Source organism: Salvelinus namaycush, chromosome 1 (genome assembly GCF_016432855.1).
Source record: "Salvelinus namaycush isolate Seneca chromosome 1, SaNama_1.0, whole genome shotgun sequence".
Taxonomy (NCBI): Eukaryota; Metazoa; Chordata; class Actinopteri; order Salmoniformes; family Salmonidae; genus Salvelinus; species Salvelinus namaycush.
In genome coordinates, this window is record NC_052307.1 from 4766738 (window position 1) to 4779470 (window position 12733).

Genomic DNA, 12733 nt, shown 5'->3' on the forward strand with positions numbered 1-12733 from the left:
GTCATCCCTGATACTGGCTGGCAGATTTTTTGGCAGAATGTTTGAAGTCTGTAAGGCACAACTGCCCAAATCATCCCGAAAATATTCTCAAAAAATGTGACCTTCCCTATAAAAAACTTTGAAGCAAAAAAGTGAGGCAGCATGCAGTGTTTGGTAGTAGCTGATGTGATTTGACACACACACATTATTTTGAAGGGGCACCTCCCATTGAATCACCACCACCTCTCCCTCCCTGTATGAAGGGAAGAGGTCAAAGATTGAGGAGGCTGATGAAACTGCCAGGCCATACACAGACAGATGGAAAGGATATGTTGATTCTATATATATATATATATATATATATATATATATATATAGAGAGAGAGAGAGAGAGAGAGAGAGAGAGAGAGAGAGAGAGAGAGAGAGAGAGAGAGAGAGAGAGAGAGAGAGAGAGAATGCAGAGCAGAATTAGGCAGATACAAGCTAATTATCAACATCCAGAAAAGAGCCGTTAAATTCTACAACCACCTAAGAGGAAGCGATTCCCAAACCTTCCATTACGAAGCCATCAACTACAAGTAAAATCTCTCCCAAATGTTCCGAAGCTGGGCTTGTAATTGGCACTGGACACCTCATAGGGTACTTTAACTCCAAAACACTCCCCCATGAGAAGCAGAAGTATCTCATTTAGGATGTTTCACCCTGGGATGATAGTCTGTTACTTGTATTCAGGGGTTGTTAAATTAAGTGAATGGGTATTTTAGTCCACAACTAACGCTGTTCTCTCCCATCCCCAGATAAATACCATGCGTAGGTGAAGAGCGTGAAGAAGAGGCAGAAAACATGTCGTTCTTTGGTCCAGACTATGCCAAGAAGAAAGAGAGTGGTAAGGAGCTGCTGGGAGTCTCTGGACTTGACTGCTCTCATGACATTTCATATTTACAAATTAGCCATTGGTTTAGAGATACACTGTATATACAAAAGTATGTGGACACCCCTTCAAATTACTGGATTTGGCTATTTCAGCCTCACCCGTTGCTGTCCTGTTCTCATTCTCAATTCAATTCAAGGGGATTTATAGGCATGGGAAACATGTTTACATTGCCAAAGAAAGTGACATGGATAAACAAAAGTGAAATAAACAACAAAAAGTCTTAATATTACACTCCCACAACAGTAAATATTACACTCACACAAGTTCCAAAAGAATAAAGATATTTCAAATGTCATATTCTCTCTCTCTTTCTCTCTCTCTCTCTCTCTCAGAGTTGGAGAGGAAACTGAGGGCAAACGACAGAGAGTATAACCTCTCCTTCAAGTATGCGGTGAGTTTAGTTGAATGTGTGCAAGCCTATGCATTGTTATCCTCAGCGGTAAATCCTCTGGCGTGTGTGTGTGTGTGTGTGTGTGTGTGTGTGTGTGTGTGTGTGTGTGTGTGTGTGTGTGTGTGTGTGTGTGTGTGTGTGTGTGTGTGTGTGTGTGTGTGTGTGTGTGTGTGTGTGTGTGTGTGTGTGTGTGTGTGTGTGTGTGTGTGTGTGTGTGTGTGTGGTACTTTGTGCATGCATACTCTTGTGTATTGAGTTAGTCCCTGGGACCAGACTATACATGTCACTGTCTGGTTATTGTCATGCTGCTGGCAGGCTGCCAGGGGTCTGAGTCTGGTCTGGTCTGCTCTGCTCTGGTCTGGTCTGCTCTGGTAGCCTACCAAACTTGCTAACTGGCTTGTACTCAGCACTCTATTGTCCCTCGAATCACTCTGACATCAATGCAAATGTAAACGAAAATCTAATCAAACACTTCATGAGAGCCCATGTGCTCATGTTGCACAACATTTCTATAGGCTATGTAATTGCGTGAGAAAACAGATTGATGGCCTCTATTAAAAAGAGGAGGATCCCATCAGCTTTCTATAGGCTAGGCATACTATATTTATTTGTTAACTTTCCTAATATTAAGCACATTGCTTGTCTTTACAACAGGAGTATAGCATACCTGGCTGGCATGAACATGAACCTGGTGTAAAGCATCCTCCAGTTGCTATTTAACTGCATAGATGACATGTATTTTTTCCCACCTGCCCGTTTCGAGAAAGGTGCATGATAATATTTGCGATTTTTTCAAATCATAGTCCCACTCCTCATGTAGCCTAGCCCATAAGTCCTATATGTTTTATAAGGTTGGTATCACAACTAAAGTGGCCAAATAACTTCTTAAAATGATCCACTTTACAATGGGTGTAGAGCCTAACTGGCATACATAAGCAGCGTGTGAGTTTCAAGTTTGGGGAAGATAATTTTCACCATAAAAATGCACCTTTATAATAAAAGCATTACATGCATAATCGCATTTGCTGTCACTTTTACTAATTGTGTTTTCCCGCTAATGGAACATTTGTGCTTATAGTTTGCATTAAGCATTGCTGGCTTATTATGTGAAGAAATAGCCTAACAGTTTATCAACATTTTAAGCTAAACGTTCTGATCTGCTAAACATTCTGACATTTTTTTTGATGCTAGTGGTTGGATTAATTTGGGATCTATCGCATTCCACAACTGTCCCAGAGTAGAGCTGTGTTCGAATACAGTACTCATACTAACCGCACTAACCATACTATTTGTGAAGTAAATTGAGTATGTCGTATGCTTATTGGTCATAGTATGGATATAGTTAGTATGCAAAAAGTTCCCGGATGTCGTACTACATTTGCCAAAATACGCAGTATACAAGCAGTATACGCTATTTCCGTGCTTTTAGGGCCCATAATGCAGTTTTTCAGAAAATGGGCGTGGCTTCACAACCTTTTCAGATTCAAAGAAAATGGTGGAAAATATGCAAAGAAGTCCGATGAGAGCAGATGCAAATTAATTGACTTAACTAATTAAAAATGTTGAGCAATGTAATAAAGTAATGACTTTTCAAATATGTTACGTTACACGTTATGTTGGCTGACAATTTGTTAGCTACACTATCCTTACAAACCGCATAGCATATCATTACAGCTCTATGTACCGGTATGTTAGCTAGCTACCTAACATTAGTTGTCTACTAATACATCAAACTTGCCAGTATATTAACTACGTATATGTTATCTAACTAACTACCCAACGTTAGTTGTGAATGAGAGACTGATGAAGTGTGTGCAGCCTGTGCAAAAAAACTAATCTCATGCATTTCATGTGACTTTTTTCAAACCATCATTAGAGACGCATCATGCAGCCATAGAAACATATAGCCCAACGTTTGTAGAACAACTAAAGTTACATAAATATCTCAAAATTAAGCATATAGGAGTACTTGTTTCTTTGTTAACTGCTCAACATATAATGGCCACATGTGCACACTCCCTCAAATCGTTTGGAGAAAATATCCTTTCTATTTTATTCAGCTTTGTTCAATTGTCTTCTTCATACTATAAAATACAAAAAAATAATGCCACAAAATTCTAAGCAAATCTTGTCTTCCAAATTAACTAGTGTAGCCTACAGCCATATGGCATCGACAGATCAGGACAACTCAGAGTATGCTGTTCTGTTCTTCTGAAATAGACTACATTTTCTTCATATCATGTTTCTTTAGACGTGGCTAAAATAAATAATGGATTTATTGTGAAGGTGTAGGCTATATTACATGGATTTATTTGTAATGATGGAGTGATGATGGGGCCGATACACAAGAACAATACCAACTGGTGAGTGAACATGGGAGAGCGACATATAAAGGGGAGGAAATGATGAAGGTAATGGAGTCCAGGTGTGAATCATAATGATTAACATGTGTGCGTAATGATGAGTGCCAGGTGTGCGTAATGATGAATCCAGGACCGGTGGTTAGTACTCTGGCAACGTGGTATGCCGGAGGGGAGGAACAGGAGCAAACATGACAGTACCCCCCTCTGCTGTGCGACTCCAGCCACAGGACAACGCAGACCAGGGGGACGATCCCGAAGACGAGGAGCGGGTCGGTCTGGGCAGCGAAGGTGGAAATCACGAATGATGTTGGTGTCCAGAATGTCCTCCACCGGGACCCAACACCGCTCTTCTGGGCCATACCCCTCCCAGTCCACCAGATACTGGAGCTGACCCCCACAATGTCGGGAGTCCAGTAGGGATCTGACAGCGTATGCCGGGCTCCACTCGATGTCCAGGGGGAGGTGGAGGTGTGTCGTGGGGGACAGCATCAGCTAGGGGACCAGGAACCACCGGCCTGAGAAGGGAGACATGAAAAGAGGGTGAGATACGGTAGTGACTGGGTAATTGTAACCTGTATGTCACCTATTGACCCTCCGGAGAACCTTGAATGACCCCACAAACCGGGGGCTCAGTTTCTTGCAGGGCAGGCGGAGTGGGAGGTTCCTGGTAGAGAGCCAGACGTGATCCCCAGGATGGAACACAGGGGTTTCACTGTGGTGACGGTCTGCCTGCTCTTTCTGACGAGGAATTGCGTGCTGGAGTCTCACATGCACATTGTTCCACACCTCCTCCGTGCGCCAGAATTCCTTATCTACCGCAGGAGCCACAGTCTGGCCCTGGGTCCATGGGGCCGGGGCCGGCTGGAAACCCAAAACACACTGGAAGGGGGTCAACCCAGTGGAGGAGTGACGTAGATAGTTCTGGGAGTACTCTGCCCAAGGAAGGAAATGTGCCCACTCACCCTGCTGGTCCTGACAGTGACTCCTCAGGAACCTCCCCAGCTCCTGATTCATCCTCTCCACCTGCCCGTTAGACTGAGGCCGTTACCCGAATGTGAGACTAACCGTGACTCCGAGCTTCTCCAAGAAGGTCCTCCATACTCGGGATGTAAACTGGGAACCACGGTCCGAGACGATGTCCTCCAGAAGGCCATAATGCCGGAATACCTGCTGGAAGAGTTCCTCAGCAACCTGGAGAGCAGTCGGAAGGAAGAAGGATTAATCGATCGACGAAGCTGAAGTTCCTGATGAAGCAGCGGTAAAAGTTGGCAAACCCCAAAAAACGTTGTAACCCCTTGATGGTGGTTGGGGTCTGATCCATAAAGTTCCCTGCGGTGCTGGAAAACCACTAAAGATGTAGACAGAGGGTATGAGGGACAGTTAGCCAGAGTGATGGGTACTAAAAAGAGTCTAACAGGAAGAGCAGTAGATGGAATACTCACTCCTGGTCCGGGGGATGTAACATCACGTGACCGTCCCTCTGCTCTAGTGGATCCCAGATTCTGAAGTAACGGACACCGCTGGCGCTTGTGCCCTCCCTGGCCACAGTACAGACAGAGGTCCAGTTGTATCCGTCTGCGTCGTTCCGTCGCGGGAAGGCGTGTGACCCCTACCTCCATGGGTTCAGGCTCTGATCCCGAACACTCGCCGAAGGAGGGAGAGAAGCGATGGAGATGCCGACGCTCCCAGAGGAGGTTATCCAGACAGATGGCCATCGCAATGAGTGCGTCCAGGGTGAGGTTGTCATCTCGGCAGGCCAGTTCCGTCTGGACCTCCTCGCTCAGACCTCTTCTAAATAACGTGCTGAGAGCCGGCTCATTCCATCCACTGGAAGCTGCTACTGTCCGGAAGGTAAGCGCATATTCAGCAGCTGTCTAATTCCCCTGCTGGAGCTGAAGCAGACTCTCTGCCGGCCGCGGGATGATCGAAAATATATTTCAACAGAGCCATGAACCCCTCATAAGACTCGAGCTCCTCCTCTCCCAGATGGCCGTAGCCCATTCCAATGCCTGCCCAGTCAGCAGAGAAATAACCATGGCAACCTTAGACCCTTCGGTGGTGGGAGCTCCCATCTGATGTGAGAAATAGAGGGATCCACGGCATTTGGATGGTGTCACTTTCAACTTCATAGGCATAATATGATCTCCCTCCCTCCCTCCCTCCCTCCCTCCCTCCCTCCCTCCCTCCCTCCCTCCCTCCCTCCCTCCCTCCCTCCTCCAGACTAATGCCATTAAGACGTCTAAATACAACGCGTTCAACTTCCTGCCACTCAACCTCTTCGAACAGTTCCAGAGGATCGCCAATGCTTACTTCCTCATTCTGCTGTTACTCCAAGTGAGTGGAACACACACACACACACACACACCCACACACACACACACACACACTTTTAGCTAGCATATAAATACTTATCAGGCCCATGTTAGTGCTGGGCAGATGGCTATGATTGATGTGATTCTCAGAGTAAAGCTATAATCAGTAAGAAAACAAGATATGACTGAGTGAAGTGCATTAAGATTAAGGAAGTGACATACTCAGAACAGGAAGTTGGCTCCTGCATTTTAGCAAAGTCTCATTGTCATATAGAGGGTTACACACAACACAACACATACCTGACCTAGAGAGAACTCATCACAGCTTACAGTATGTAGAAACAACTATGGAGACTAGTACAGAGCAGAGCCATATACTGTACGTGTAGGTAGATCTCTGTCTTATGGATCTAGTAGAGAGCTTCCTGTCATCTATTCTGTCCTGTTCTGAACGTCTATGTGTTAGGCTTGCGTCGTTCCCGTGTGTGTTTTTATCTGCATACTAACTGTATATGTTGAGCTCATTTCAGCACCATTTACAACCAATACCAATCTCCCCTCCCTGTCTTTTTTTTTGGGGGGGGGGGGGGGCGGGGGTTATAATGAATGTGAGATTATGTGTAGATTTGTAAATGTTACCTAAGCATTTGTTGAATGTTGTGGATGTGTTGCGGTAGGTGATTCCTGCCATCTCCTCTCTGTCCTGGTTCACGACCGTAGTCCCTCTGGTCCTGGTGCTGTCTGTGACGGCTGCTAAAGACGCTACAGATGACATAGTGAGTATGAAGAGAACTCTGCCTTTGGGCCTTACCCACCCTCCTTACCTCTGTATTTGGGCCTTACCCACCCTCCTTACCTCTATATTTGGGCCTTTCCCACCCTCCTTACCTCTGTATTTGGGCCTTACCCACCCTCCTTACCCACCCTCCTTACCTCTGTATTTGGGCCTTACCCACCCTCCTTACCTCTGTATTTGGGCCTTACCCACCCTCCTTACCTCTATATTTGGGCCTTTCCCACCCTCCTTACCTCTGTATTTGGGCCTTACCCACCCTCCTTACCTCTATATTTGGGCCTTACCCACCCTCCTTACCCACCCTCCTTACCTCTATATTTGGGCCTTTCCCACCCTCCTTACCTCTGTATTTGGGCCTTACCCACCCTCCTTACCTCTATATTTGGGCCTTACCCACCCTCCTTACCCACCCTCCTTACCTCTATATTTGGGCCTTACCCACCCTCCTTACCTCTGTATTTGGGCCTTACCCACCCTCCTTACCTCTGTATTTGGGCCTTACCCACCCTCCTTACCTCTGTATTTGGGCCTTACCCACCCTCCTTACCCACCCTCCTTACCTCTATATTTGGGCCTTACCCACCCTCCTTACCTACCCTCCTTACCCACCCTCCTTACCTTTGTATTTGGGCCTTACCCACCCTCCTTACCTCTATATTTGGGCCTTACCCACCCTCCTTACCTCTGTATTTGGGCCTTTCCCACCCTCCTTACCTCTATATTTGGGCCTTACCCACCCTCCTTACCTCTGTATTTGGGCCTTACCCACCCTCCTTACCTCTGTATTTGGGCCTTACCCACCCTCCTTACCTCTATATTTGGGCCTTACCCACCCTCCTTACCTCTGTATTTGGGCCTTACCCACCCTCCTTACCTCTGTATTTGGGCCTTACCCACCCTCCTTACCTCTGTATTTGGGCCTTACCCACCCTCCTTACCTCTGTATTTGGGCCTTACCTCTGTATTTGGGCCTTACCCACCCTCCTTACCCACCCTCCTTACCTCTGTATTTGGGCCTTACCCACCCTCCTTACCTCTGTATTTGGGCCTTACCTCTGTATTTGGGCCTTACCCACCCTCCTTACCTCTATATTTGGGCCTTACCCACCCTCCTTACCTCTGTATTTGGGCCTTACCCACCCTCCTTACCTCTGTATTTGGGCCTTACCTCTGTATTTGGGCCTTACCCACCCTCCTTACCCACCCTCCTTACCTCTGTATTTGGGCCTTACCCACCCTCCTTACCTCTGTATTTGGGCCTTACCCACCCTCCTTACCTCTATATTTGGGCCTTTCCCACCCTCCTTACGTCTGTATTTGGGCCTTGCCCACCCTCCTTACCTTTCACATCTTACTGCTGCTCAGCCATTCCAAGAAGAGATTTCATTAGCTTTTCCTTTTCGTCTACAGTTCATTTGGAAAGTATTCAAACCCCTTGACTTTTTGCACATTTTGTTACGTTACAGCCTTATTCTAAAATAGATTCAATTGTTTGTTTCCCCTCATCAATCTACATACAATACCCCATAATGACAAAGCAAAAACAGGTAAAAAAATTAATAATAATATCACATTTACATATGTTTTCAGACCCTTTTACTCAGTACTTTGTTGAAGCACATTTGGCAGCGATTACAGCCTTTAGTCTTCTTGGGTATGACGATACAAGCTTGGCACAGCTGTATTTGGGGAGTTTCTCCCATTCTTCTTTGCAGAACCTCTCAAGCTCTGTCAGGTTGGATGGGGAGCGTTTCTGCACAGCTATTTTCTGGTCTCTCCAGAGATGTTCGATCGGGTTTATGTCTGGGCTCTGGCTGGGCCACTCAAAGACATTCGGAGACTTGTCCCAAAGCCACTCCTGTGTTGTCCTGGCTGTGTGCTTAGGGTCATTGTCCCATTGGAAGGTGAACCTTCGCCCCAGTCTGAGGTCCTGAGCGCTATGGAGCAGGTTTTCATCAAGGATCTCTCTTTACTTTGCTCCGTTCATCTTTACCTCGATCCTAACTAGTCTCCCAGTCCCTGCTGCTGAAAAACATCCCCACAGCATGATGTTGCCACCACCATAGTTCAATCTTGGTTTCATCAGGCCAGATAATCTTGTTTTTCATGGTCTGAGAGTCCTTTGGGTGTCTTTTGGCAAACTCCAAGCGGGCTGTCATGTGCCTTTTACTGATTTGTGGCTTCCATCTGGCCTCTCTACCATAAAGGCCTGATTGCTGGTTGTCCTTCTGGAAGGTTCTCCCAGGTTCTCCCAACTCTGGAGCTCTGTCAGTGACCATCGGGTTCTTGGTCCCCTCCCTGACCAAGGCCCTTCTCCCCCGATTGCTCAGTTTAGCCGGATGGCCTGCACTAGGAAGAGTCTTGGTGGTTACAAACTTCTTCCATTTAAGAATGATGGAGGCCACTGTGTTCTTGGGGACCTTCAATGCTGCATAATTTTTGTCTTAGCCTTCCCAGATCTTCCCAGAAATGTGGAAAAAAGGAAGGGGTCTGAATACTTTCCGAATGCACTGTGTACATTTTCCCTTCTCTGTAATAATTTGTTCACCTTTGACCATCTGACCCATCTGACCTTTAACCTTATTCCCTGAGTTGACCCCTGGTTAGGGGGGTTTTGACCTCTCAACAGGTGTTAGTGGTACAGACAGATCCACGCTGACGATATCCCGTTTTATTGCCGACACCTCTAGGTACCAAGGTTATTATAGTAAACTAACACGGAAAGTTAAACTAATCAGGAAAAAATATTTTGTAAACTGAAATAAAATTATTATCAAACCCGTTTGAAAAACCTTACAAGGTATTTTACATATCAGCTAACCACATCATATGGTATAGCAGTCAGACTGCACACTCGATGACATGGCACGCAACCATTGGTTGATTTGTCATTAGTAAATCAGATCTAAATAATAACTGGAACTAAACAGAATCTTTAAAAAGTCATAGAAATAAAAACTAATATTAAAACACAACATTATAATAACCTTGCTAGGTACACACACTCACATCACCTAACCCTTCTAGAACATCACCTAACCCTTCTAGAACATCACCTAACCCTTCTAGAACATCACCTAACCCTTCTAAAACATCACCTAACCCACCTAGAACATCACCTAACCCTACTAGAACATCACCTAACCCTTCTAGAACATCACCTAACCCTTCTAGAACATCACCTAACCCTTCTAGAACATCACCTAACCCTACTAGAACATCACCTAGCCCTTCTAGAACATCACCTAACCCTTCTAGAACATCACCTAGCCCTTCTAGAACATCACCTAACCCTTCTAGAACATCACCTAGCCCTTCTAGAACATCACCTAACCCTTCTAGAACATCACCTAGCCCTTCTAGAACATCACCTAACCCTTCTAAAACATCACCTAACCCTACTAGAACATCACCTAGCCCTTCTAGAACATCACCTAACCCTTCTAGAACATCACCTAGCCCTTCTAGAACATCACCTAACCCTTCTAGAACATCACCTAGCCCTTCTAGAACATCACCTAACCCTTCTAGAACATCACCTAGCCCTTCTAGAACATCACCTAACCCTTCTAAAACATCACCTAGACCTTCTAGAACATCACCTAACCCTTCTAAAACATCACCTAACCCTTCTAGAACATCACCTAACCCTACTAGAACATCACCTAACCCTTCTAGAACATCACCTAACCCTTCTAAAACATCACCTAACCCACCTAGAACATCACCTAACACTACTAGAACATCACCTAGCCCTTCTAAAACATCACCTAACCCTACTAGAACATCACCTAGCCCTTCTAAAACATCACCTAACCCTACTAGAACATCACCTAGCCCTTCTAAAACATCACCTAACCCTACTAGAACATCACCTAACCCTACTAGAACATCACCTAACCCTACTAGAACATCACCTAACCCTACTAGAACATCACCTAACCCTTCTAAAAAATCACCTAGCCCTTCTAGAACATCACCTAACCCTACTAGAACATCACCTAACCCTACTAGAACATCACCTAACCCTTCTAGAACATCACATAGCCCTTCTAGAACATCACCTAACCCTACTAGAACATCACCTAACACTTCTAGAACATCACCTAACCCTGCTAGAACATCACCTAACACTTCTAGAACATCACCTAACACTACTAGAACATCACCTAACACTTCTAGAACATCACCTAACACTTCTAGAACATCACCTAACACTACTAGAACATCACCTAACCCTACTAGAACATCACCTAACACTTCTAGAACATCACCTAACCCTTCTAGAACATCCCCAGGCATTTCTAGAACCTCACCTAACAATTATTCTACGATAACTAGTGTTTTCCCTGAATCATGAGATGAATCCCAGACATTGTATTGTCTGTGTTCACCTGGCTGTTTTTCCATTATTAGTAAATGGAGTGGTGGTCAGGCAGAAATAGCAGAGGAGTGTATTGTGTTGGTGTTGTTGTTGTTGTAGTTGTAGTAGAGGAGTGTATTGTGTTGTGGTAGTAGAGGAGTGTATTGTGTTGTGGTAGTAGAGGAGTGTATTGTGTTGTGATAGTAGAGGAGAGTATTGTGGTAGTAGAGGAGAGTATTGTGGTAGTAGAGGAGAGTATTGTGGTAGTAGAGGAGTGTATTGTGTTGTGGTAGTAGAGGAGAGTATTGTGGTAGTAGAGGAGAGTATTGTGGTAGTAGAGGAGAGTATTGTGGTAGTAGAGGAGAGTATTGTGTTGTGGTAGTAGAGGAGAGTATTGTGGTAGTAGAGGAGAGTATTGTGTTGTGGTAGTAGAGGAGTGTATTGTGTTGTGGTAGTAGAGGAGTGTATTGTGTTGTGGTAGTAGAGGAGTGTATTGTGTTGTGGTAGTAGAGGAGAGTATTGTGTTGTGGTAGTAGAGGAGAGTATTGTGTTGTGGTAGTAGAGGAGAGTATTGTGTTGTGGTAGTAGAGGAGTGTATTGTGTTGTGGTAGTAGAGGAGTGTATTGTGTTGTGGTAGTAGAGGAGTGTATTGTGTTGTGGTAGTAGAGGAGAGTATTGTGTTGTGGTAGTAGAGGAGTGTATTGTGTTGTGGTAGTAGAGGAGTGTGTTGTGGTAGTAGAGGAGAGTATTGTGTTGTGGTAGTAGAGGAGAGTATTGTGTTGTGGTAGTAGAGGAGAGTATTGTGTTGTGGTAGTAGAGGAGAGTATTGTGTTGTGGTAGTAGAGGAGTGTATTGTGTTGTGGTAGTAGAGGAGTGTATTGTGGTGTGGTAGTAGAGGAGTGTATTGTGTTGTGGTAGTAGAGGAGTGTATTGTGTTGTGGTAGTAGAGAAGAGTATTGTGTTGTGGTAGTAGAGGAGTGTATTGTGTTGTGGTAGTAGAGAAGAGTATTGTGTTGTGGTAGTAGAGGAGTGTATTGTGTTGTGGTAGTAGAGGAGAGTATTGTGTTGTGGTAGTAGAGGAGTGTATTGTGTTGTGGTAGTAGAGAAGAGTATTGTGTTGTGGTAGTAGAGGAGTGTATTGTGTTGTGGTAGTAGAGGAGTGTATTGTGTTGTGGTAGTAGAGGAGAGTATTGTGTTGTGGTAGTAGAGAAGAGTATTGTGTTGTGGTAGTAGAGAAGAGTATTGTGTTGTGGTAGTAGAGGAGTGTATTGTGTTGTGGTAGTAGAGAAGAGTATTGTGTTGTGGTAGTAGAGGAGTGTATTGTGTTGTGGTAGTAGAGGAGAGTATTGTGTTGTGGTAGTAGAGGAGAGTATTGTGTTGTGGTAGTAGAGGAGAGTATTGTGTTGTGGTAGTAGAGGAGTGTATTGTGTTGTGGTAGTAGTGGAGTGTATTGTGTTGTGGTAGTAGAGGAGAGTATTGTGTTGTGGTGGTAGAGGAGAGTATTGTGTTGTGGTAGTAGTGTATTGTGTTGTGGTAGTAGAGGAGTGTATTGTGTTGTGGTAGTAGAGGAGAGTATTGTGTTGTGGTAGTAGTGT

General features: G+C 44.9%; 1 protein-coding gene across 1 annotated transcript in view; it reads left to right on the top strand.

Moving 5' to 3' along the window:
• Positions 1 to 822: 822 nt before the first annotated feature.
• Positions 823 to 12733, top strand: part of LOC120050155 (probable phospholipid-transporting ATPase IM) — a 62538-nt gene continuing 50627 nt past the window's right edge. The window contains exons 1-4 of the mRNA XM_038996828.1: positions 823 to 865; positions 1246 to 1304; positions 5888 to 6001; positions 6657 to 6755. Of these exons, the coding sequence (XP_038852756.1) occupies positions 823 to 865; positions 1246 to 1304; positions 5888 to 6001; positions 6657 to 6755 (315 nt within the window). The remainder of the gene's footprint in view (positions 866 to 1245; positions 1305 to 5887; positions 6002 to 6656; positions 6756 to 12733) is intronic.